Source organism: Periophthalmus magnuspinnatus, chromosome 4 (genome assembly GCF_009829125.3).
Source record: "Periophthalmus magnuspinnatus isolate fPerMag1 chromosome 4, fPerMag1.2.pri, whole genome shotgun sequence".
Taxonomy (NCBI): Eukaryota; Metazoa; Chordata; class Actinopteri; order Gobiiformes; family Gobiidae; genus Periophthalmus; species Periophthalmus magnuspinnatus.
The window spans coordinates 7698790-7725537 of NC_047129.1; the positions used below are offsets into that span (position 1 = coordinate 7698790).

The 26748-nt window shown below is 45.9% G+C and overlaps 3 protein-coding genes across 5 annotated transcripts in view; all 3 read right to left on the bottom strand.

Moving 5' to 3' along the window:
• Window positions 1-8603, bottom strand: part of prrc2c (proline-rich coiled-coil 2C) — a 22943-nt gene extending 14340 nt beyond the window's left edge. For 2 of the 3 annotated variants that reach the window (XM_033992071.2, XM_033992073.2), the window contains exons 1-15: window positions 8235-8603; window positions 6283-6452; window positions 5804-5978; window positions 5612-5709; window positions 5400-5525; window positions 5053-5330; window positions 4904-4986; window positions 4683-4819; window positions 4521-4605; window positions 4271-4454; window positions 3546-4149; window positions 3287-3459; window positions 2894-3140; window positions 2611-2821; window positions 53-2542 (exon numbers count right to left, since the gene is read on the bottom strand). In XM_033992071.2, coding sequence (XP_033847962.1) covers window positions 53-2542; window positions 2611-2821; window positions 2894-3140; window positions 3287-3459; window positions 3546-4149; window positions 4271-4454; window positions 4521-4605; window positions 4683-4819; window positions 4904-4986; window positions 5053-5330; window positions 5400-5525; window positions 5612-5709; window positions 5804-5978; window positions 6283-6397 — 5006 coding nt within the window. In that variant the 5' untranslated portion in view covers window positions 6398-6452; window positions 8235-8603. The remainder of the gene's footprint in view (window positions 1-52; window positions 2543-2610; window positions 2822-2893; window positions 3141-3286; window positions 3460-3545; window positions 4150-4270; window positions 4455-4520; window positions 4606-4682; window positions 4820-4903; window positions 4987-5052; window positions 5331-5399; window positions 5526-5611; window positions 5710-5803; window positions 5979-6282; window positions 6453-8234) is intronic. The other variant, XM_033992072.2, reaches the window with a different exon arrangement.
• A 993-nt stretch (window positions 8604-9596) lies between these two features.
• LOC117394058 (flavin-containing monooxygenase 5-like) lies at window positions 9597-17431 on the bottom strand. Its single transcript, XM_033992074.2, has 10 exons — window positions 17260-17431; window positions 16751-16915; window positions 15742-15930; window positions 15466-15631; window positions 14795-14937; window positions 11365-11561; window positions 11095-11242; window positions 10789-10996; window positions 10647-10719; window positions 9597-10255 (listed from the first exon to the last, which is right to left on the bottom strand). Exons 2-10 carry the CDS (start codon window positions 16880-16882, stop codon window positions 9841-9843), a joined length of 1671 nt encoding a protein of 556 aa, XP_033847965.1. The 5' UTR covers window positions 16883-16915; window positions 17260-17431; the 3' UTR covers window positions 9597-9840.
• An 842-nt stretch (window positions 17432-18273) lies between these two features.
• On the bottom strand, window positions 18274-26748 carry LOC117394060 (flavin-containing monooxygenase 5-like). The gene is made up of 10 exons (XM_033992079.2): window positions 26632-26748; window positions 22498-22641; window positions 21596-21784; window positions 21360-21525; window positions 21148-21290; window positions 20740-20933; window positions 20526-20661; window positions 19629-19848; window positions 19462-19534; window positions 18274-18933 (listed from the first exon to the last, which is right to left on the bottom strand). Exons 2-10 carry the CDS (start codon window positions 22627-22629, stop codon window positions 18558-18560), a joined length of 1629 nt encoding a protein of 542 aa, XP_033847970.1. The 5' UTR covers window positions 22630-22641; window positions 26632-26748; the 3' UTR covers window positions 18274-18557.

The window sequence follows — 26748 nt, forward strand, 5'->3', positions numbered from 1 at the left end:
TCTCATGTATATAGACTTAATTACAAAAAATGTACAGCTCTGTTAAACAGACCCTTTTCTCCCAGCTTTGGCCCCTCCCCTCCTCTCTCCTTTGGCCCCTGGATAACTGCGTCCTGGTTTGGCTCCTGCGTTTCCACGACGACTTGGTCGTTCAGTTGGTCTTTGACTGGAGAAGCTTCGTTTAGCAGCAGGACCCATGTCCCGCTTGGGAGTCAGACCTCCATCATAAGAGTTTTTACTGGGAGTTACAGAGCCCTGAAGAGGGGCAGGCACCGGGGCAGAGGCAGCTGTGGCTTCATTAGCGGCCTCCATATTGCCTTTACGCTCCTCTCGCTCTCTCCTTTCATTGAAGTCACTGCTCTCTGAGGCAGTTTCCCACTCCTCATTGGCCTGGTCTGAGGAGTTTTGGTTGGATAAGTCTGGGGACTTGGTGCCAACAGCTGTGACAGTGGAGCTGCTGATATCAGGTAAAGAGGCCTCTACAGAAGAGGGCAGATCGGGCATGAGGACAGCAGATGACACATCTGCAGGAATAGTGACTGGAGTTCCAGGGGCTCGGGACAGTGTTGGGGAGAGGGAGGCAGGGGCACTACTCAGAGCAGTCCCAGCAGCAGGCCCTGGGGGTAAAGGTACTGGGGGACTTGGGAGTGTGTCTCCACTCCCCAAACCTCCCGCCTCACGCTCCTTTAATCTCCGGAAGCGAGGTGGTTTGTCCTGCCTTGGGGGCCGGGCTGGCCTGGATCTGCGGGGTCTTTCTCTGCTGCTCTGAGGAACTCCATCCACAAACTTCTTCCCCTCAGACTTTGGGGGGCGCCTGTCTCCTGCAGGATGATCATATCTGGATGTGGTCTCAGCATCTTCAGGCCTGAAGGTCTCCATTGGTTTAGAGGGCCACTGAGAAGATGACTCTCGTGGGGGTCTTCGAAGAGGAGCTGAGCGGGGACCTCCACGCTCTCTGGTCCCACCCCTTCGGCTGTACAAACCTCCTCTTCCACGACGGGACGGCTCTCCTTTAGGAAGGAAACCTGGCTTAGGCCTGCCATCATCCTCCCCTCTGGGCCCTCGGTCTCCCATGTGTGGAGGGCCAAACCCAGGTTTGTGGGCCCCTGTTCGGTGATCACTAGGGAGGTCTCGCCTGAGTGGGCGGCTGGGTTTGGTGCTGGGCTCCCTGTCGGAGGGTCCTGTGTCACTGGCAGACTCTCGTCCTCCTTCACTCTCAGAGTCTGTGTCAGAACCTCGGCGTCGTCTGCGTTTGGGCATAACTTCCAGGTCTGAGCTTTCACTCCGTGTTTCACTCTCCTCTCTATTACGAAAAGCAGCTGCACCTCCAGCAGAGGGCAGGTCAGAGCGGGCTCTGGGTTCTCTGTAAGGATATTCAGGACGGCTCCGACCACGGCTGCCTCTGCCTCGGCCGCTGTATGTGCCACGGTAGCTCCTGCCTCTAGAGTAATACTCGCCCCGACCACGCCCTTTAAAGTCAGATGGAAACTCTCGATCTCTGTCCATTTCTTTGTCTCTCTCGCGGTCTCTCTCGCGGTCTCTCTCGCGGTCTCTCTCGCGGTCTCTCTCGCGGTCTCTCTCACGATCCCGCTCTCGCTCTTCTCTGCGGTAGGAACGAGGGGGAATACTGGACTCTTTCCTGGAGGGTAGTTTTGGTTCAGGATGTTTGTCATGGCTAGCTGGTTTGTCGACCTTGTCTTCCTGAGAAGACGAAGTCGGGACACCTGGTGAAGGCTGGGACTCTCTGCTCCTCTGAAGTAAAGAATTGGGCTCTTCTGGCTCAGCTGCTTCTCTCTTTGCCTCGCCCTGAGTTCTACCACCTTCAGAGACTGCAGCAGCTACAGAAGGGGCTTTGGCTGCCTGCTCTTTTTTGGACCGATCCCCTCTGTCTCCTCGGTCCCCTCTCTCATGCCGCTTCTCCCTCTCCTCCCTCTGCTCCCTCTCCTCTTTCATATCCCTCAGTACAGGTTTCTTTATAGGTCCAGATCTGCGGAGAGGCCTCTCGATGCCTGGTCCGTCTCTCCGGCCTGGACCAGAGCGCCCGCCCCAGCGGAGCTCGGCCTTCTGTTTGCTTGGGGCGGGCAGAGGGAGTTTGTCTGGTTTGTGCAGTCCATCCACAGGTGGTGTAGACCGGCTGCTGGTCACCACTGCCTGAGGGTAGAGGTCATTCTGAGGTTTTTCCTCCACTCTCTCCCCAGAGTCCTGCACCTCCAGTGATTTAGTTCCCAGAGGTAACCCTTCAAATCGGGGCTCTTCTACTTTCAGTGAATGACTAGAGCCTTGAGAGATGCTTCTCTGCAGCATAGCCTGTCCTAAAGCCTCCACCTCCTCCCCAGTGGGTAGCCCAGACTCTTCATGATTAAAGCCTGATCCCACAGGGATCCCATCTAAAGGTCCAGGAGCATCATCAGGACCCTGGTTGAATGCAGACAAGGCCTCTGTTGGGTCCCGGAAGAAGTTACTTTTACGAGAGTCCAAAGCACTATGGTCCTGAGGGTACATGCTCTGCAGACCCCGATCTAAATCCACGGCAGGGTCCATTCTGGAAAGAAAGTAACAAATCAACACCCTTTCCTTTTCTATAAAAATCACAATAGTATGTGCTCTTACCGTGGCTCCTTCGTGTCATCACGTCCCTTTGGAGATGTTAATGAAGGCAAAGGCTCTGGTTGGGGGTAAGGGTCAGACCCCCACACTATTCTAGAGTCTGAAGGCAAACCATGTTCACGCATTGGTCGGGACAAATGGTCAAACGAGTCAGAGCTTGAGCTGGAGTTGTCCCCAGGATCTCTACGGACGATCTGTTTTGGGGCCATCCTCCCTATACGGTCAGAGAACATTATTTTTGTAATCAAAGCTACGTCATATCAAAACATAACCACCATCTTAGTACCTGGGTGAATGTTGGTTGGCATGTCCATTGGAGGTCGTCCCGACATAAGCCGAGGGTCCATGTATGACTGCATCATTAACCAACGAGGGTCAAAGCCCATAGAGGCCAGGTGCTGATGGTGAGGACCCATGGGCTGATACATTGAGCGGTGCTGTTGCTGCTGCTGTGAGGGGACTGCACCACTAGAGGGAGACACTGATCCCCCACTCTGCTGTTGCTGCTGCCACTGCTGCTGCTTCATCTGCTCCTAACAAGATATTTACATGGCATTGAATATGATTTGATAATAAGATTTAATCTATATTATTTTCTGCATTTTACTTCTTGTCTTTAGGAAGCAAACTTTGATAGCATACAAACCTAATTCAATGAACATCACCAGATTATATTTACCTGTTGTCTAAGGAAGCGTGGTGGTAAGGACTTCTGGAATTGTTTGGAGTAACCTGACGTTAGAGATGGCCTCATTGCAGCTGCAGCTTCTCCCTCCAGCTGTGGGGGCGGCACTGAGACTTCATCTGCACAAGGAGTGTCCATGTGAGGAAGAGACAGAGGAGGCTCATCTGCTGTCAGACATAAAAGAAGAAAATCCAGCTAAATAAGAAGTGAACATGATAATGCCATATTAAACAAAGAATTCTGGGATGTTCACCTCTGTTGTCATCAATATTGAAATAGTCTTGGATAGGCCCCACTGTCCTGTCTGCTGGCATCTCATCCACAATTGGGCCAACTTCAGTTTGGATGTTCTCATCCTCGTTCTGGGGCTCTACAGGTACAGGTCTTTGGACTGGAGAGGCGGCCTGTCGGACCAAGTGATCGTCCTCTACATGTGGGTCTACCCTGAGCTCCGGTTCAGTCCTCTCACGCTCCACTCTCTCGGATACAGAGGTTTGCACTGGGGTCTGTGATTGTGAAGTTGGGATGGCAGGGGTAGCATTAGATAGAGCAGATGTTGAAGTGTCCTCAAATGAGACTCCAGTGTCATCACTGGAGCATAGTGCAGGTTTGCCATCAGACTGACGCTGCTTCTCATTGAGGCGCTTCAGTTTTTCAGCACACGCAGCGAGCCGTTGCTCCTCCATGCGTCTTTCCTCTTCTTCTCTCCTACGCCGTGCTCGCTCCACAGCTTCAGAAACCTCCGGCTTTTTCCGTTTCTGACGCCAGGCCTCAGGGTCTTCATCAACAGCAGGAGTTGCTGTTGTCCCCGTTTTGCTTGGACGCAGAGGTGCTCCTCCGACTGAGCGACCACTCCCCTGGAAGAGAAACACCAAGCTACGTTCCATGATCAATTTTTACTTAAGCTGTTGAGGCACATAGTCCAAGCCTAGATACACATTAAAAAAGATCAAAGTAAGAAGAGGCCATTTGTCTTACTTGGTATTCCTGTGGAGCTCCTGATTTACTGAATGAAGCCACATTGCTAGGAGAGGGTGCTCTGGGATCTCCAGCATCAGCACAGGAGCCTTTACTGCCAGGACGTCCATCAGAAATGTCCTTCCAGCCCTCCTGTGAATCTGGGGGCCGTGACCTTAGACGCTCCACTTTCCCCATCCACTCCCTAAAGAATCACATGTGTCATTACATTCTGATGTTTCAAAGCAGATGAACACGTAATACAACAGACCAGTTTTCGCCTTTGTCCTTAGATTGGTTTTCATCATCGTCACTAAAGTTTAGCTTCTCTGTATAGTCTACTTCCATTTGAGCACCTATAAACCAAAAAAGTATAAGTAAAATGAGATGCCAACTTTGAGTTCAAACAATTATCACATTTTTGGATAGTGACCTGCCCAGCCTTCATCAGCATCAGTGTCCAAGTTGTCCAGCTCCTTCAGTTCCGTAGCACTGATAATAGAAGGTCGGTCTGGGTCTTGAAGCCAGGACTGAGGAGGCGGCGGCTGGGCTCGCCCCGAACGCGATCCCCTGAAAGTTGATTTGTTAAGATAATCACAAAAAGTCAACACACAAAAGGTTCAATACAAAATAAGTGTTGTTATTGTAATTTACTTTGAGCCATCTTGAGGTGCATTGAATCTGAAATTTCCTTGTGCTGTTCCAAAAGACATCTGAGGAGGATAGGCCTGGAACATCTGACACATAAATGTAATAATAGTAAATTATGAACAGTAAACCATTGCTTTAGTCTAAAAACTTACATAAGGTGGCATCATGTTTCTGAAAGCAGGGTCAAAGTGCGTTGCCATCCCAGAGGGAGGAGGCTGTCCCCCATTGAGTTTAGGCTGAGGAGGGCCCAGGGGTGGTCCTCGGTCCCTTTTATCTGATGACACATTTCGAGTGGGCTCATCAGCTTCCACAGGAGGTGTTGAAGAACCTTGGCCCGAACTACCCTCCTCTGGAGGCCTACTGTCCATCTCAGAGGGGCTGGGGGCAGTGTTCAGATTTCTCCCTCCGCCCTCACGCCAACTACCAACATCTACAAAACAAGAACTATTAAATTCTGTATGTGACAACTTCTCCCTTCCACATGAAAAACAGTCCATACTTTGAGGTCTGAGGCTGGGTCCAGGTCCATAGGGCTCTTCCTCTGAACCGTCTCCTTTCTCAGAGTCTCCAGCAGCCTGTAAGCTTGGAAACTCCTGGTGAAAATGGCTGCTCACACGTGGAACTCCTGCATTAAAGCAAACTACATATAAAACACCACAATTTGCAACAGCATTATATAAGCACGTCATGCAACTATAACAGTTAATGTACCGTCTAGACTCTGCTTGCTGTTAGCCCAAGACCGACTTCCCCCAGTTGAAACCTCTTGCACTGCTGGCTTGTTCTGAGGTGGAGGAGTTTCCTGTTGTCTGTGAAAAATTAAAAACAATGGAATAAATTACTAGTTCTTTATACCATTTAATTCCTTAATGTGAATGATTGTACAGGTGCAGATATTTTCACCTTTCTTCCCCTGCCTCAGTTCGCGATGCCCAGCCGCTGCCGTCCTTGGGAACGATGTTGACGTTGGGGTCGTTTCCCTTGTTCTCAGCCTTCAGGCTGGGCAGGTTGGCTGGCGGGGGCATGCGCCGGCTGATAGCAACTTTGCCCAAACTCTGGAGCCCATGTCTGGCAGCAACTAAGACCAAAAGAAAAAAGCTTCACAAATGCACCCATAAACATATTTCAATATGTGTCAAATAGAGCCGTTTTAAAGTTTAAGTGTCTGAATGGACATAATCATTCACTGAATTAAAAATACAGCCATTTTGTACATTTTTTCCTCTACTGAGCAATGACACTTGTGTTTGAATTCATGAAGGCAGACCTACTTTGTAAATTATTGTGAGGAACTGGGAATATTTTGACTTTTCTGCAGTTTTAAGCTTACATAGTAAAATGTATGATCGATTTCACACCTATACTTCATCATTTGAACTTACCAGCAGTTTTCTGGGTTTCCAGGGATTTCCCTTTATAGGTGTTGAAGAGGCTAAGGGTCGCATACTTGGTTTTGCCATCCTTTGCCTTGGTGCTCTGCCCTGACTTCTCTGACATTTCGCTGGAAACTCATTGAGTCTGGTCCTTTGGCCGCGCCCCTAGAACCAGCCTCCTTTGTGACATGACAAACAAACAGAAAAGAAAGTCCAACATTCATATTAGTTACAAAAAAACTGCTATTCAAATATTGCTGGAAACATCTTTAACAATGACAAACATCCAAGCCAGCAATAATGATGTAGCATTTGATAGCTGAAATCATGCTGAAAACATGTTTTAGGAAGTCGAAAGCAACAGCAACTACTGACTTTACATGATCCCTTTATTATGGCTGTACTCAAAATATGGATATGGCAATGTATAGTCACAGACTACTTATCACTATGTGTATCAATTACAGAGATGCTTATTGTGATACTTTTACACAACATGCATGTATCAGAAATTGACATTATACACTTAAAACTTATTCAAAGGATAACTGTGTTCTGATATTAAGGGCATTGTGGACATACAATTCCAATGCATTTTGTTATTCTACATAATCAAAATATTGATATAGTTAAATTCAGCACCAGATTTACGGGATAGCCATGTATCAGGACATGTATTGCCTCAATGCCAGACTATCGGGATATTTATTGTATCATGGACCCTGTATACCCTTTGAGGTATTTGGCAATACACAGTCCTAACTCTTATGTAGTCAAAACTTCAAAAGGCAATTAGGGTAATGCTCAGTAAAGTTTTCATCCAAAACAAAAAACTACTACTTGATAGCAAACTTATAATTTTACTTTAAAAAATAATCAAGAGTGAATTTATTTACATTTTATTCACAAACATCATATAAAACATTGTGAATCAGGCACCTATATCCTAAGTTGGGATCTTTACTCCACTGAGACAACAGAATCATACAAAAACTAATGAAGCTATAAATAAAAGGTGCAAAACAGAGTGTGTGCCCTTTACGTCACATAGAAATAAGGGGCCTGTCTCCAGTAGCACAGGTGGTCAGAGGTGGTCATTGTAAAACCAGACAGATGCAGAGACTTGAGACAATTGATCAAGTATTGATCTTTGAGTGGGTCAATGAGAGGTGCCAGATGTGGCTTAAATCTTAGGCAATGAAATAGCCTGACCAAAGTCATCACCCTCTATACACCTACAAATGTATGACAATTCTTTTCAATCCATTATGAATGTAAAGAAACATCAAACGTTCTATGGTCTATAAGAAGTTTCTTAATGCCAAGAATAAAACTATAGGCTATATTGATACACCCATCTTATGGACAAATGCGAGATGGTTTCATGAAGAGCACAAAACTGGACCTCACATGCAACGTTTTCATAGTATGGTTGATGTTTGCAGACTAACACTGAAACAGTACGATATCATCCAAACACCTCCAATCCGTATTAACTATATATTACAAGTAGATTTTTAGCAAATTCACGTACATGAGCGGGCCTTAGAACAGGCTGCCAGACGGCAGTAAATGAATTAAAATTAAGAGTCCGCAGGCCATCCCACTGCATGAATCAGACCCGGTGGGCTGGGGCTGGGTGGCTCATACCGGCAGCTCTACAGGCCCCGTCAGGTCCGAAACTGTCCCAGACTGGACACAAAGCCCCCCAAACACTAGGATACACTACAAGACCATTCAGCAGCCCTGTCATTGACAGCATGTGTAAGAAATAGAGCATGGTATGTGAGAATAAAGGCCAGCAGCCTGGACCCTTGAGCTAACTCAGTTTCGTTTCTGTGCAGTCGCCATCACATCACTCTCAGCCAGTCAGTGGTCAGAGCATGCTAAGCAGCTAACGCTGCAGGGACACAACACCTGCAACAGTGAACAAGTTCAATCTTGTGGACGTGCATACTCACCTGCCACCGCCGGAGCTCTCTTTGTGTCTGTGCCGGGTCTGCGGTCTGATTTCAGTCCGATATGGGCCTGATTAGCACAGAACCAGTGTCTGCCCGGCGGATTACAAAAAGCTTGCTAGCCCGCTGTGCTAACCCAGTTCGGCTAGCGATAGTTAGCCACTTAACTCGCTAACAGTAAACTACTATTAACATGCACAGGTCCTCTTTTAAGTTGTGCAAAGGCAGAAGCAGACTGTTCCTCTTCGCCTAGTGGGCTCTCTGCGGGGGCCGGTCTGCGGTCCTCCCGTGGGTCAGCGTGTCTCCGTTATCTCGTGCCAGACCGTTTTAGTTCAGTGAGGCCCCGCTCGCGCCGCGGCCTGTCGCACAATCAAAGATGGAGACTGTGTTGCCAGATATGTCCCACTGTCTTCCTCTAACAGCATCCAGCCCAAGAGAAGTCCCGGATTAGCAGCGGGGCAGCTCCTTAGGTGTATTTTAGAAGAATACACTACTAATTGAACACTATACGTTATTTCCAAATAACGAGTGAGCATGTTGCCAAATAAGTGAACAGAACTGTGGTTTTAGTTAAAAGGTGCACTATCCTGGTGACGTGCACTGTTTTGGCGGGGGGGTTCCCCACCTGCAAAGCCAATCTATCTTACAATTATTCATGCGTGTTTTATTGCACAAACATATCTGGAAACACTTGTATTCTTTGAGTGGGGTCGCCTCTCCACAGATGTGACCTGTAACTAGGCCAGGTGGCATGTGTCTAAGTAGCTAGGCTACAATGCAATAGGCAAAGCAATAACACGCCGGCAGCCCTCACTCAGGACAGTTACATAGTCCATGAACCTTTAGCCTCGCTTTTAACTTATTCAAATGTGAAAGAATTTACTAGTCTAAAAACTATTTGAAGCACACTACAAAATTCTCCTGAGGGGGGCGCTGTAACAAAACTGTGGCCACACAATCAGTAATTCTCTTTCAGGACAGTAGGTAGGCTATATTACCACACTGTACACGGTAAATCTGGCAACCTTCATGATAAACAAGACGTGTGAACCGTTCTTGTTCCGGGGTCCACCGGCTTCCACTTCCAACGCGCACGGGGCTCCTGAAGTCTAACCTGTAGCAGAACCTCGACTTCATGAATCTTGACTCATGAGTCTAAGTGTTTACAGCCATAGACGTGTATAGACGCCTGTCCCTAATTGTTTTCACTTTTTAAAATGTCGCTCTGAATTAAATTTAAAATTAGTAGCCTACATCCAAATGATACAAAATTGCATTGGCGTTGACTTGCGGGTAATTGTTGACCAAGATAGCCACAATTCTTGGAAGAAAGGTTCATATGTCTGAGGCAGTAAAAAATAACAGTTTTGTTCAATTGAGTATTTATTTCAGACCAGGCTTAATTGACAAATCCATATTTACTGTAGTTTTCCAAACAAAATCACATCTGCTAAAAGCCTACACATGCACCAGTAGTGGATATATTGTAGCCCAAGTTTGGTAATCATATATCAGTATGCATATCTAAATTTGTTGCTAATGTTGTAGGATGAAAAGTCAGCAGTCTATATACCCCATGTAAAACTGGCATGCATCAATGTCAAGTATTTTATTTTCTGATTAATAAACATTTTATCTTGTCAGACAGTGCACTGGGATCCTGCAGCAGAGGTAATACGCTGCTCCAGTTAACATACACAGCCCATCCCAAAGCAACTGTCAAAATGAGGGGCCACCATGCCCTCTTTGATTCAGAGTCAGGGTCAGTGCACGGCCGGGTCTGCATGGGCTGAACAACTCTATCCAATTGGGTCAAGATGGCCTGCCGTGCCCCTGCCCATTTCCCTGGTCCCCTCAGGCGGTACTGGTACGGAGAGGCAGGACCGAACAATACTTTAAACCAGAGCGTGGGGTCGGTCACCAACAACTTTAAGAAGTTTGGATATGCACCGAACTGCTTTGCAATTTCATCCATGTAATCGATGTAGTCAACCTGGATGGTGTGCCGCTGACTGGTGACATACCTGCAAAATACATTTACCGCAAGATTTTATCACAACCTCAAGTCTTTATTGATTTTGTGTATTCTATAAGAAATAAAGCATTGGTGTGATATAAATTATAACTGTAAAACTGTTGACAGAATAACATATAAATGCAAATAGATAAACTCCATTTAGATTTTATTTGAAATATTTTTATTAGCGGAAGTGTAGAATGGTTTAATGTGTGTTGTAACAAACTGCAATCTTCTAGCTGTGGGTCGAGAGTGCTTGCAAGTACCTCTTGGCGGTACTTGAAGTGAATATCTATGGACCTTTTTTCCTTAACGTAAAAGTGTACACTTTAAAAGCAGGCAAAAGTCTCTTTTTATATTTCCTAATGTTGTGTGTTAAGTTGTTTTTTTTAGTTTACCTTTTAGCCATTGCCTCCTCCTTGCAGTTGATGTCTCTTTGCATGACAGAAGTTGAAGGCAGCTTGACGAGACCTGAAGCATAATTCAACCACTGGTAAATGTCACAGTCGACAGCAATTCAAATAAATAACATTTAGTCACCTTTGAAAACCCGTGTGGCCCATCTGGCCTGCATCTCAGAGATGGGCATGATGGCACCCAGTGGCTGCACTAGACCAATGATGGCCAGTGTAGGTCTGTCCAACTCAGGTGGAAACACATACTTGAACAGAGACGCTTTATTATTGGACACTGAAACAACTTGGGATGCAAGGAATGGATAGGAGAACTTATAGCCTGTAGCAAAAACCTAGAAAAACAAGAGATTTGTTTCTGTGGTCATACTATTAATTTTAAGATGACTTCAGAATAAACAAATGGTGATATAAAGTATAAAAGTATATCTACCACAAGATCAATATTTTCCACAACACTTCCATCCTCAAACTCAACACTGCCACCGTGAAACCTGCGTATGTTGGGTTTGACCTGGACCGTTCCGGAGAGAATGCGATTGGGCAGGTCATCATTCACCGTGGGATGTTGACTGAACAGTCTGTAATAGATATTAAAGCCTAAGCATTTCACAATAAATTCCTTTCATTTTGTTAAGTATGTGCATCAAAAACATCACATCTGAGGCTATGCTAATACAAATGAGGAAAAAGAGGCTTCCACCTGTGTTTAGGTTTGAGGTTGTACAGACTATGGTTGAATCTTTGGTTCAGTCGGTTTTCGCCCAGAGTGCAGTACAATCCAAAAGGGAGCATGAGCCTGATAAAACGTAGGATTCTGTTAAAAAGCAAATCTAGAGGCATGCCGTGGTCTCCAACTCGATTTATAATCCAAGATCCTCTTCGAGTGCTCAAATAAACCTGTTTAAACAAAGGATACACAGTAATGTATTTGAACTTTTTAAATTCCATCCATCCATCCATTTTCTTCCGCTTATCCGGGGCCGGGTCGCGGGGGCAGCAGTCTAAGCAGGGACTCCCAGACTTCCCTCACCCCGGACACGTCCTCCAGCTCCTCCGGTGGGACCCCAAGGCGTTCCCAGGCCAGCCGAGAGACATAGTCCCTCCAGCGTGTCCTGGGTCTTCCCCGGGGCCTCCTCCCGGTGGGACATGCCCAGAACACCTCCAGGGGAGGCGTCCAGGAGGCATCCTGAGCAGATGCCCGAGCCACCTCAGCTGGTTCCTCTCAACGTGTAGGAGCAGCGGCTCTACTCCGAGCTCCTCCCGTGTGACCGAGCTCCTCACCCTATCCCTAAGGGTGCGCCCGGCCACTCTGCGGAGGAAGCCCATTTCGGCCGCTTGTATCCGCGATCTTGTCCTTTCGGTCATTACCCAAAGCTCATGACCATAGGTGAGGGTAGGAACGTAGATTGACCGGTAAATCGAGAGCTTCGCCTTCCGGCTCAGCTCCTTCTTTACCACAACGGACCGATACAGCGACCGCATCACTGCAGACGCTGCACCGATCCGCCTGTCAATCTCACGCTCCATCCTTCCCTCACTCGTGAACAAGACCCCGAGATACTTGAACTCCTCCACTTGGGGCAGAGACTCACCACCCACCCGGAGAGAGCAAACCACCTTTTTCCGGTCGAGAACCATGGCCTCAGATTTGGAGGAGCTGATTCTCATCCCAGCCGCTTCACACTCGGCTGCAAACCGCCCCAGTGCCTGCTGCAGGTCCTGGCTCGAAGAAGCCATCAGGACAACATCATCTGCAAACAGCAGAGATGAAATCCTGTGGTTCCCAAACCAGGCCCCCTCCGGCCCCTGGCTGCGCCTAGAAATTCTGTCCATAAATATAATGAACAGAACCGGTGACAAAGGGCAGCCCTGGCGGAGTCCAACATGCACTGGGAACAGGTCTGACTTACTGCCGGCAATGCGAACACAGCTCCTGCTCCGGTCATACAGGGACCGGACAGCCCTTAGCAAAGAGCCCCGGACCCCATACTCCCACAGCACCCCCCAAAGGACACCACGAGGGACACGGTCGAATGCCTTCTCCAGATCCACAAAACACATGTGGACTGGTTGGGCATACTCCCATGAGCCCTCGAGGACCCGATGGAGAGTATAGAGCTGGTCCAGTGTTCCACGACCAGGGCGAAAACCACACTGCTCCTCCTGAATCCGAGGTTCGACTATCGGTCGGATTCTCCTCTCCAGCACCCTGGAATAGACCTTACCGGGAAGGCTGAGGAGTGTGATTCCCCTGTAATTGGAACACACCCTCCGGTCCCCCTTCTTATACAGAGGGACCACCACCCCGGTCTGCCATTCCACAGGTGCTGTCCCCGACCGCCACGCGATGTTGCAGAGACGTGTCAGCCAAGACAGTCCCACAACATCCAGAGACTTGAGGTACTCAGGACGGATCTCATCCACCCCCGGAGCCTTGCCACCGAGGAGCTTGCCAACCACCTCAGTGACTTCAGCCAGGGTGATGGACGAGTCCGCCCCTGGGTCCCCAGTTTCTGCTTCCTCCTCGGAAGACGTGACAGTGGGATTGAGGAGATCCTCAAAGTATTCCTTCCACCGCCCGACAACATCCCCAGTCGAGGTCAGCAGCTCTCCGCCCGCACTGTAAACAGTGTTGGTGAAGCACTGCTTTCCCCTCCTGAGGCGTCGGACGGTTTGCCAGAATCTCTTTGAGGCCGTCCGATAGTCCTCCTCCATGGCCTCCCCGAACTCCTCCCAACCCCGAGTTTTTGCCTCTGTGACCGCCCGAGCCGCGGCACGCTTGGCCCGCCGGTACTCATCAGCTGCCTCAGGAGTCCCACGAGCCAACAAGGCTCGATAGGACTCCTTCTTCAGCTTGACGGCATCCCTTACTTCCGGTGTCCACCACCGGGTTCGGGGATTGCCGCCGCGACAAGCACCACAGACCTTACGACCACAGCTACGAGCAGCCGCATCAACAATAGAGGTGGAGAACATGGCCCACTCGGAGTCCATGTCTCCCACCTCCCCCGGGATCAGGGAGAAACTCTCCCGGAGGTGGGAGTTGAAGACCCCCCTGACAGAGGGCTCCGCCAGACGTTCCCAGCAGACCCTCACAATACGCTTGGGCCTGCCAGGTCTGTCCGGCTTCCTCCTCCGCCAGCGGATCCAACTCACCACCAGGTGGTGATCAGTTGACAGCTCAGCCCCTCTCTTCACCCGAGTGTCCAAGACACGCGGTCGGAGGTCAGATGACACGACAACAAAGTCGATCATCGACCTCCGACCTAGAGTGTCCTGGTGCCATGTGCACCGATGGACACCCTTGTGCTCGAACATGGTGTTTGTTATGGACAAGCTGTGACTAGCACAGAAGTCCAATAACAAAACACCGCTCGGGTTCAGATCGGGGAGGCCGTTCCTCCCAATCACGCCCCTCCAAGTGTCACTGTCGTTACCCACATGGGCGTTGAAGTCCCCCAGGAGAACAACGGAGTCCCCGGTTGGTGCACTGTCTAGTACCCCTCCCAGGGACTCCAAGAAGGCCGGGTACTCTGCACTGCTGTTTGGCCCGTAGGCCGACACAACAGTGAGAGACCTGTCCCCGACCCGAAGGCGCAGGGACGCGACCCTCTCGTTCACCGGAGTGAACCCCAACACGCAGCGGCTGAGCTGTGGGGCAATGAGCAAGCCCACACCAGCTCGCCGCCGCTCCCCGCGGGCAACGCCAGAGAAATGGAGAGTCCAACCCCTCTCAAGAAGATGGGTTCCAGAGCCCAAGCTGTGCGTGGAGGTGAGGCCGACTATATCTAGCCGGTAACGCTCAACCTCCCGCACAAGCTCAGGCTCCTTCCCCCCCAGCGAGGTGACATTCCATGTCCCCAGAGCTAGTCTCCATGTCCGGAGATCCGGTCGTCGAGGTCCCCGCCTTCGACTGCTACCCGGATCTCTCCGCACCCGCTCCGCACTTTTTAAATTACTGCACAATATTCAACTGTGTTTGATGTCTGTAGCTCTGTAGACATTTTTACCCAAATTAAAACAAGATCAAATTAATATTTTTGAACAATGCTTGTGTTATTTTTCCTACTTCTCAACGTAATGTGTAGCTTGCATACTGCCATAACAACTAGACCAACACTAATGTGTACCTGCTTTGCAAATCGGCTCAACTCCACAGCAATGTCTCCTCCAGAGTTTCCTATTCCAATCACTACAGCCCTCTTATTCCTCCAATCCTCAGGGGTCTTGTAGTCTCGGCTGTGAAAATACTTCCCAGTAAATGTATCAATCCCTGAAAAAAAAGATCAAAATCCTGAGACTAAGACAATGTTACAAAGGGATCAAGGTTACTTTTGGCGGTATATGGGTTTCTTCTTAGTCATACTGGTTCTAGTTCAGCATCTATTCATTACTCGGCTCTAGATTTAGATGTGGTTTAGTCCTGCTTTAGTTTAGCATGCTCTAACCAAGTCCAGTCCAAGTTTAGTTTTGGCCCAGTTTAAATGATTGAAATCCTACTTCTGTTCTGATGAGTAATTGTGTGTTTCCTTTATTGATATGATGAGAATTAATAATTTACCAGTAATACTTGCACAACATCAATATGGAAGTGATTGAGAAAATGTTGTTTCTGTTGGCGCAGGATATTGGGACAGCAGACTTCATTCAACAATATCGCCTAAAATGTCATTAACTTACCCTTTACTTGTATTCAAACTATATTGTCTATATTCTGATTAATCTTTTTGCACTGGTCCCAAAATTTGAGCAAACAAATGGGCAATCAAACCGATGACTTGATTTTATAGCAGAGTTGTACCTGGGAAGTCATGAAGAGGCAAATTGGGCTGACAGTGGTGTCCAATGCAGATCATTACAGCATCAAAAATGTGTCTCTCCTTTTTGCCCTCTTTGTTTTCGGTCTCTACCTCCCATTGGCCTGAGCGGGAAAAGTCTGACCGCTGTTTTATGTGCAACACTTTGGTCTAAATAAAGAAAAGACAAGCTACATTAAATGCAATAGACATTTTGAGTTACTTTTTCCTAAAACATGGCAATTTCTTTTACTGTTTTTAAATAAAGATATGCGCAAAACCTGGAGGCGGATGTATTTATGAAGGTTGAAGTGGTTGGCATATAACCGGAAGTAGTCCATTATAAAAGAGTTGTGCATGAAGTTGGGATAGTGCCCAGGAATGGGAAAGTCACTGAAAGACATCATCTCTTTGGATGTGTTGATGATGAGAGAGTGGTAGATGCTTGCCCTGTCCGGCTCTGGGTTCTCCTGTAATAACACAGTAAATCATAATAATGCATTAGTCTTTTACAGACACCTGTGTCCCATACCAATTACTACCAATCACCAACCCTTTATAAGAAAGTTGTGAGTGAATGGGATGTGAGTTGTGAAGCCCAAAAACATTAAAGTATGCATTGCTCAGTTAAGATGCATGCTGTCACGCAGGAAAACTGGACTCAGATGCAACACAAAGAACAGTCAAATGTCTTATAAACTACAACAGAAAGTCTCCTTTAAGCAGGTAATTCAGAATATGGTAAATCAGGGACTAAATAACTGAGGAATAATGTCTTAGTTAATATCAACAAAAATCTCTACACTAGGGATTCAATAAGGGAAACAGGCTGGGCAAATAAACTCAGGAACAGGTAACTCAAACAGATATAAATGCAAGTTCAGAATTGCAGAAATGCAAACAACAGAGTATTCCAGATGAGCTTGAATGTGGCTCTTGACTGGTCAACAATCTAGCAAGAACTGAGAGAACAGAAGCAGTATATATAGATTACCCTGGGCTGATTAACAAAACGAGAGGCAGCTGCTGGGAAAACGGAGGTAACAGGGAGGTACCAAGAATGTCTCGGACACTCTGACTATCAGCACAGGATCTCCACAGGGCTGTGTACTTTTATTTGTATTTATTCAGTGTGTTTTATGTTGCACTTTATCACGGAAGTAAGTTCATAGTTTGTGAACTGGGTTCACAAACAGGCACAAGCTAAAAAACGGAGCCGGACTGAGGAAAAATCATGCAAACATGCAGAACTGTGACACATGCACTATTAAAATCTTATGAGGGTCTCACCTTGTACCTCCACAGTCCCCCGATGTCATCACTGCTCTCAAAGCACACCGGCTCCAGTCCCTCATCCAAACAGCACTTGATGGAGGCCAGACCCGAGGAACCCGCTCCCACGATGGCCACACGGCGCGTCATCTTCACTTTCCTCGCGTGTACTAGTTCTCCTCACTGCAGCAGGACACAGGGCACAGAAAACAGGACCTTTACTCTACATGTCTGAATAAGAGTGACGTAACGAAAAGAGGGGGCGTTTTTTTTAAGTTATGCGCTTTAGAGACAAGTTTCCAGACGTTAAAATTGCGCATTTGTTTGTTGGCGTCATGCAACTGTGCACAAGGCCATTTGCAAACGATACAACGCAGAAGTTTAACTAGAGTGAAAAAGGCTGTGTCCGCCCAAGAGAGTGCGTTCAGTGGAAGAAAGGCAACTGTTGAGGCTGTAGGACTCACTGCTCAAGATGCACATTAAAACATGTTTGTGCCGTCACTGCCTCTCAAAACTTCAGAACTTACCCAGTGAAGTCTTCCACAGTGGTGCAAAACAAGTCTGGGCGAACTGCAGCGGGATAAAAGTGATGGGCGGAGACGGAGTACGTGCTCTGGGACGGCCTGGACTGACCCTTGAGTCCACAGAAGGGAACAGAGGAAAAGCAAACACTATCATGATTGAACACCAGGCTTGACACTGTTAAACACCCAACTACCATGGTAAATCTGGAACAAACCCAAATAAACTATGAATTGCCCAATCATGTTGTAAGAGGACTATTGCAAAATATGAACTTAGTTATGTAATTATACTGCTGAATAGACTCAAAAGCCCAACTATCTTGCTATAAAGTATTGTCTACTTACCACAAGCCTTTATTTCATTATTGTTTGCTCATTTGTGCGTTTGATGTTTTTTGTATTGCAAAAATGTCCAAAATTACGACGGAGTATAAGGGTCACTTAAATAAAAAAAATTATGCGGGCGCTACGAGAAAAAAAAATCGTAGCATTTCGACATTAAAGTCGTAATATTATGAGAATAAAGTCGTATTTTTATGAGAGTATAGGCTGCTGTGTGTGAATGAGTGACCAGTGCGTTATGAAGAATTTGGAGCATTTTGTTCAGGTATAGCAATTTCTTCTATATCTGTCTGGTTCCTCCGACTAAACAAACTCAAATGCTGGCAGTGTCCCTTCAGAGTACTTATACTAATGATAGTGTGGTGATGGTGGGCTAAAAGACACAGTATTTCATTCTGCGTAAAGCCCAGTTGAAAGTTTATCTGAACAAAATGCTCCAAATTCTCCGTAACACACAACGCACTGGTCACTCATTCACACACAGCAGCCTATACTCTCATAAAAATACGACTTTATTCTCGTAATATTACGACTGTTTTCTCGTAATATTACGACTTTTTTTCCTCGTAATATCGCGACTTTTTTCTCGTAGCGCCCGCATCATTTTTTTATTTTTATTTAAGTAACCCTTATACTCCGTCGTACAAAATAAACCCGAGACAAAACATGTGTTGTTGTTAAAACAGTTTATTAAGCAATAGGTCTAGTTGTCTGTGTAGACCATCAGTCGTCCAGGTCTTATCCAGAGCAATAGCCTCCCCTCAGATAGATTTAAGGCAGTGGCCACCAGTAATCTGACCAGAACTGAAGAAGCAGCTTGGATGAGCAGCGAAACATCTTCACTCCTACAACGATTTGTCCAGCTGACAGATTTAAACCTCGTCGTTTGCAATAGGTCTAGTTACAACAACTTTATATCATTTAGACTTCCGAAAAGGCATTAAAGCAGTGTGAAAATATTACATCAATGAAAGTTTTGGCAAAAGTTGTCGTTTGTACAGTATGAAACACAGCAGCACAGTTCCTGGCAGTATGACAGACACTTTTAGTTTAAACTTGTTTTTTTTCTCTGGCTCTGGCACCACTCTGGTTTTAAAGGGCTCATACATGCGCTCCCATTGACTGAGGATGGCCTGGCGCGCGCCGCTCCACCGCCCGGGCCCAGTCAGGCGGTATTGGTACGGGGTGCAGGGGCCAAAGAGGACCTGCATAGCCAGACGGGGGTCGGTGAGGAAGAGCCACAGGAAGTTGGGAAGCACGCCGACCTCCTTAGCCAAAGAGTCCAAATAAGGAACGAAGAACACATAAAGAGGGTTGAGGTCTGAGCAGGAAAACCTAGAGACAGACAGCTGCATTAAAACGTTGTTGTAATGTTGATTTATTGCCCATTTGTAACACTAATTATTTCCTTCTGCCACATTTAGGTCGGCTGCAGGCAAATACCACAGACAGGGTTGGATGTAATCTATTGAATCAAGTTGAGAGGGTCCGTCACCTGATTGTCTCATGAAAATGTGGCAAGCACTAATTTTCACTGTGTTATCCAGTAATTCTATCATTTATTCAATTCAGGCTTTATTCCGGTGGAAGAAATTTCAGTACTGTGTGTTGTTTTTCTGTTGTCCAAGATACACTGCAAGAAGTGTTAAAAACCACACTAGTCTTTGTCAAATTCTTTAGTCTCACAGGAAGGCTATAGTTAGTTAGCTTAGTTTGGTGGAGTCACTTTATTGTTTCCATGGAGTTGTATGGCATTCTGTGGAGTATTCCAGGTAAAACAACATCTCAATGGAAAAAGACAGTATCAGACCTAAAAACTTGCCTCCATGGTGCCCCTTTAACAAAGATGATAATTTTGCCTACCACTGGTGCATGATTTCTGTTTCGTTCTCTATTTCTCTGTTCATTGTTTCTTCCGAAGGTAGCTTTATGATGCCTGTAAAAGACACAAAAAGAAAGGTCAAAGTTAAGCATGTTTTGGCACTCTACAGAGTCATATGTAGACATACACACACTTTTATTCAGTCTACCTTTGAAGACCCTTGTAGCCCAGCGGCCCTGCATCTCACTCATGGGATTGACCGATCCTAAAGCATTTATGAGGCCGACCACAGCCAGAGTGGGATGTGCAAGTGATGGGGGTATGATGTGCCTGTAGAGACGCAGCCTGTAGCCACTTTTATTCTGCAACTCTGGCGGCAGGAAGGGAAAGTTGTAGTTGTACCCAGTTGCGAATATCACCACATCCACCTAGAAGTACAACATATACTGTAAAGACTCTCACTCAACTCTCACAAAACATGTCAGATGTGACCTGGGACTAACTGAACTGACATTGACGACCTACCATTCTGTAACACAACCGATCACATTGTGATGGAAATTTAAGTATATTCATGTTTTGAAGAAAATATTGTGTAAATGCGGAACCTAGACTAGACATTAACGTGTGAAGGCTCTGTCCCATCCTCCAGGAAAGTCTTTGTTGTCTTTGTCTGTCCTCAGGTATAAAAGTTCATTATTCCATGGGTGTGAAACAAAAGCCACTCTGCTTTGAAATGTATGTGGCTTTGTCATTCTGGTATAAATACTCAGAGCTCAGATGTTTGAGAAGAGATGGGGAAGAGATGCTCTGTGGGAGAGACGCGCAGAGACTTTCCGGAAGGCCCCCGAGGTGGCCAGGGCAGACCTGGGCCAATTGTCACAAGTTATACAAGAAAATATTATTTAGTCAAAATAATTAATTTCAGTTTTAGTCATTAAAAATGTGACACTAATTTAACCTGATAGTTTTTATACGTCATTGCATCATGGGACATGTTGGCTCTGTGATTGAAAAACAAAACTTGGATCTAGACTTCACTGTTTTTTGTTTTTTTTATTCCATTCATATTAGTCATAGTTAGTCATAGCTCAAACTAAAATACCTTGTCAATGATGGTGCCATCATCAAAAACAACACTGGAGCCAGAAAACTCTTTGACTTTTGGTTTGACCCGTATTCGTCCTGAAAGGATCCGTGCTGGGAGCTCATCATTCACCACCGGTATCCGTGCAAAAAAACTGCAAACAAAATTATTATTTGCATTTAATTAAGAGATTACATGTATATTGTTGATATACTGTATAAAAATGACTTACTGATGTGTTGGCTGAAGACCATATAAAGTGTGATCAAAGTGCGCATTCAGCATCTTCTCTACATTCTTAGTGACACGGGTCGGAAAAAAAGACCCCCAAATCTGGTCCATGCGGGAAAAGCTAATGTCAAAGGGAAGCCCCCCTGGTCCCACTCTACCCAGAACCCACGCACCGCTCCTGCTACTCACATACACCTGTACACAGGACAAACTTATTCATTGCAGTATATCTTATGTGGTAAAATTTATGAGATAGATGTATATAGATATATCTGAATAGCTTTATTTTATTATATAACTTTAAACCTCTCTCTACAAATAGATATTGGCAGCATCCAGTTTTGATTACAAACCATGATAAAGTTAAAAAAAAAAAAAAAGTAAAATAGCTGAGGTTTCATTTCGTTACCTTTTCTGCAACTCTACTGATGTCCACTGCAATGTCACCCCCAGAATTCCCAATCCCAATCACCACCACTGTTTTTCCCTCCATACCATTTGTATTCCGGTATTCCCAGCTGTGGAAATATCTGCCCTCAAAATTCTCAATACCTAAAAGAAACAAAATCACTACGGATCCCATCATTTTGTTCAAAATGACCACTACATAAATGCTCATACCTGGGAAGTCCTTCAGTGGAAAATGAGGATGTGTGAAGTGTCCAGTGCAAACAATCACTGCATCAAAAACATGGGTCTCCTTCTGTCCATTTTGTTTCTCTGTGTCCACCTCCCATTGGCCAGTTAATGCAAAATCTGGAGTCTGTCTCACTTTTTGCACTGCGGTCTGACAATGTAAGAGAAAAAGCATTATAAAACAATAATGAATTATTAACAGGAACAAAAACATCTCAAACCTTGAAGTGAATGTGTGGCAGGAGTTTGAAGTGTTCGGCATACAGACGGAGGTACCCCAGGACCTCAGAATGGTGCATGTTATTGGGCAGTTCGGCTGGAGGAGGGAAGTCACTGTAAGCCATCATCTCTTTGGAGCTGTTAATGACCACGGTCTGGTAGATGTTGGCCCTATCCGGCTCAAACTCCTCCTAGAAATTGATAAAATGGTGGGTTTAAAGTTAAGAGCAGTAACATATGTTCATACTACTATACAGGACTGCAATACAATGACAACCAAGCCCAGGATACCATTATATATACATAATATCATACAGGACCATGTAGGATTCTGTATGATATTATGTGTGTATATCTGCGCTCATTATGATATCACTACAATTTCTTCTGTTTTTATTTGTTTGTATATCTCTGAAAAGCACTTAAATTACTTTGCATACAAATTGCACAAATAAACTTGTGCAGTAATACAACCTGAACTTGTCCCAACTATGATTTGTCATGTGAGTATTAATTAATTCTGCCAGTGAGTTGACCTCCTGCCCCACTAACAAGCCAGACTTCTGGAGATAATCAAAAGGACAAGAACAGGATTAGAACAAACAGGACACAAAACTGAGTTATCTCAAAGGACCAAGTTTGTGGCACTGATTAACTTTTCTAAAATCATCAACCCCCACAGCAGGACTCTGGCTTCAAAGGACACAAAGCCACAGGGGTCATCTGGGTGGGGGTGGAGCGAGAGTGAGAGCTAAAGAGAGAGAGACATCCCAGAAACTGAAAAAGGATCCTCTCGAAATCCAAACATGGGGATTAAGAAGGCACACTAACAGAGCACAGGGCATGGACCTGTACCCTTATTATTCTTATTTCAAACTGAAACATAAACAATGAGATATCTCACCTTATATCTCCAGACTCCCCCGATGTCACAGCTGCTCTCAAAACAGGTGGGCTGCAAACCCTCTTCCAGACAGGTTTTGATACAGCTCAGACCGGAGAGGCCAGCGCCTATCACAGCTACACTCTGAACCATGCTGGAACAAGACTTTAAGAGAACAATGCAGGTTCTCAGTATCTCCAAAGTAAAAGTATTTTCATGCTGATTTTATCTGTGACATTGACATGTTTTCTTAGTTTCAAATAAATTACCAATGTATTGACAAACACAAGAGTAATTAGGGTGGTATATCAAATAAAATGCATCAAAATAAATGGCTATTACTTTAAAAGCTGTTAAGAAGAGGACCCGTGGGCCCTCATCTATCCCTTTTTGTCAGTCATCTGATAAAAAGGAATGGTGAAGCTCTTGGGAATATAAAACAAAGGGAAAGCTGTAACTTATTTTTTGTCAAATCAGCAAATCAGACGTTTGTACTGCAATCCCATGAGAAATCCATAAAATATATTGGGCCTTTTATAGGAATTCTGACTGATTTAGACAGCTTTAAAAAGGGAAATGTTAAGAACCCACAAATGCTCAATCAACTGTCTATCAGACCATCCATCCAGCAGCAGCTTCTACTTATACTTTTTATATTTACTTAACTTTTAAACTCAGCTTTTCCTCCTCTGTGCATAGCTTGTTACCACTTATAACCACTTTTCCCTCTAGGCTGCGCGCGTGCGCAATAGCGCACAGCTGACACAGTCTCCGCGCACAGAAAATCTGTGCTGCGCACAAAAAAATCGAACCGGAATTGAAAATAAAATAAACACACAACAATTCATTCTGTGCTATTTTTCAATGTGAGTCAGTGGGCGGTGACGAGCTGCTCCAGCCAATTATGTGATTCACAGACGTATTTCCGCAGCTTATCAACGTCATTGACAGGCGTCCTCATGTCCCGCCACCAGAGTTTTAGCCGATGTGGCCGATGTGGCCGATGTGGCCGATGTGGCCGATGTGGCCGATGTGGCCGATGTGGCCGATGTGGCCGATGTGGCCGATGTGGAGTGAAATCTCGCTAATGATTCTGTGTTTAACCCCTTAACGTTCCGACGGCCCGCCCTCGGGCAAAAATCCGCGCGTAAAATTACGCGCGCAATTGCGTAATTTCACTCACTGTTTTGCAGCAGATTTGCGTTTTAAACATGACGAAACGAACAAAACAAAGGAAGTACGCGACCGAGGACACTGTGGATGTTTGTTAAACTAGACTCTAGTTTAACTTGTACAAACATCCACAGTGTCCTGACACTGAACAAACTCCGGGTCCGAGATGCCTCTAGTTACTAGAGGCATCTCGGACCCGGAGTTTGTTCAGTGTTTGCAGTGTGTGGTTTGTAAATATATATTTATTTTGACCCATACCACTTGTTTTGAATATATTTTATGTACAAATACACATTATATATTGTGTTTTGATATGATATGTAAATGTACAGTAATAGAGCAGCTGGGCGTACAGATACAGATTCCTCTCAGTGTATATTGGTCATTGAATACTGTCACTAGTTTATGAGTTGTAAAAAATCAAATGATCGTGTCATATACTGTAAAAGAGTTACTGGACTGTCTCCCAGACCACAGTAGGACAATCTCACTCAGTGCACAGCAAAAGCTTCACACAATGGCTCATACTCATAATACAAGTCAGACCTTTATAATAAAAATGTTAAGTGTGTTTTCAATATTGGAGTTTACAGTTGGCTTGGTTTGGTTGGAAGCTCATGTTTTGCCATAGTTAAAATTAAATATTTATGCGATTTATTACTGCAAAGTCCAAGATGGCGCCACGTAGGGTCACCCTGGTGATTTGGTGCGCTGTGTGTTTTTTTTTGTTTTGGAGCAGGACGTGACTAAGCTTTTCAGGAAGCAGAATCCCCGTAAGGCAGCGGGCCCAGACGGTGTCTCTCCTTCCACCCTTAGACACTGTGCTGAGGAACTGGCTCCTGTCTTCACGGACATTTTTAACACCTCCCTGGAGTCATGTCACGTCCCAGCCTGCTTCAAGCTGTCCACCATTGTCCCCGTCCCCAAGAAGCCCAGGATCACTGGACTTAATGACTACAGACCTGTGGCGCTGACGTCTGTAGTCATGAAGTCATTTGAGCGCCTGGTCCTGCACCACCTCAAGTCCCTCACCTCCCCCCTCCTGGACCTTCTGCAGTTTGCCTACAGAGCCAATCGGTCTGTGGATGACGCCATTAACCTGGCCCTTCACTTCATCCTCCAGCATCTGGACTCCCCGGGAACCTACGCCAGGATCCTGTTTGTGGACTTCAGCTCTGCATTCAACACCATCCTCCCTCCTCTGCTCCAGGACAAGCTCGCTCAGCTCAACGTGCCTGACTCCACCTGCAGGTGGATCACTGACTTCCTAATGGACAGGAGACAGCGCGTGCGGCTGGGGAAGAATGTCTCGGACACTCGGACTATCAGCACAGGATCTCCACAGGGCTGTGTACTTTCTCCCCTGCTCTTCTCCCTGTACACCAACTGCTGCACCTCCAGCCACGACTCCGTCAAACTGGTTAAGTTTGCGGATGACACCACCCTCATCGGACTCATCTCGGACAGCGACGAGTCTGCCTACAGGAGGGAGGTGGACCGGCTGGTGTCCTGGTGCAGCAGCAACAACCTGGAGCTCAACGCCCAGAAGACAGTGGAGATGATCGTGGACTTCAGGAAAGTCACAGCCCCCTGCCTCCCCTCACCCTGACGGACTCCCCCATCACCACTGTGGACTCTTTCCGCTTCCTGGGCACCTGCATCACCCAGGATCTCAAGTGGGAGCCGACCATCAGCTCCCTCATCAAGAAAGCCCAGCAGAGGATGTTCCACCTGCGGCAGCTGAGGAAACGCAAGCTGCCAGTCCAGATGTTGGTGCAGTTTTACACTTCCATCATTGAGTCCATCCTCACCTCCTCCATCACTGTGTGGTTCGCTGGGGCCACTGCCAGGGACAGACAGAGACTGCAGCGCATTGTGCGCTTTGCTGAGAAGGTGATTGGCTGCAGCCTTCCATCTATACAGGACCTGTACGTCTCCAGGACTTGGGGGCGAGCAGGCCGTATAGCAGCTGACACCTCTCACCCTGGACATGGACTATTTGAGCCACTTCCCTCTGGCAGGAGGCTACGGTCCATTGGGACCAGAACCTCTCGCCATAAGAACAGTTTCTTCCCCTCTGCTGTTTGTCTCATGAACACTTTATAATATCTGCACCAAACTGGACACTTTATAATATCTGGACTAAACTGGACACTTTATAATATCTGCACTAAACTGGACACTTTATAACACCGGTCACTTTAATAAGCCACGTTTGCACTGTTGTTCTGATGCTGCTGTTGTATATATTTTCTCCCTTTAAGTATTTCATTTGATTTTTTAAGCATATCTTTTTAACTTTGTGCATGCCCTTATTTGTATTTGTATTTATTCAGTGTGTTTATGTTACACTTTTTCACCGAAGCAAGTTCCTAGTTTGTGAACTGTGTTCACAGACTATGGCAATAAAAGTCTTCTGATTCTGATTATACTTCCAATAGCATTAACATACTACACAGGTCATGAGCAAGATTTTTGTCATTTTCATTGTATAATTGGACTAAAGCACTTAATTAAATGTCTTATAACAGAAATGTAAATGTGGTAATTTGATTCTTTTAATAAACCATTTAACTTGGATGGATGTGATGCAGCATGACCACAGTGCACACGTCTGATATTGCTCACAGTGGTCCATGGGACCGCTCAGGGAGTTTGTGTGTTTGCTCAGACTCGTGAAAAATTAGAGGGAACATTGCTTATAACTAGAGTAAATGAGACAACAGAGCCCAAAACTACAGTCTCAGCTTCACTGAATCCAGCCATTTGTTTGTACTCAAAAGGGTTATAACTGAACAGTGAAAATAAACTACATTACCACATCCACCGCTACCACTGAAATTGTCTCCGTAAAACAAATGTGAAGAAATTACACTCAGAACATAGGCTAGTATTTGTTCATGCACTTGTTATGGCATCCCAGTGAACTTAACTGAACTTTACTCTCCACTTTCATCGCCCAGTTTTATAAGGTCTACTCACCTATACCTCTGTGCTCCTTATCCTAGATACACCCCAGAAGTGAGCAGAACAGACAAAAGATGGTTCACAAAATAGAATGCTCCATGTCAGTGAACTCACTGTTCTGGTTTTATGACT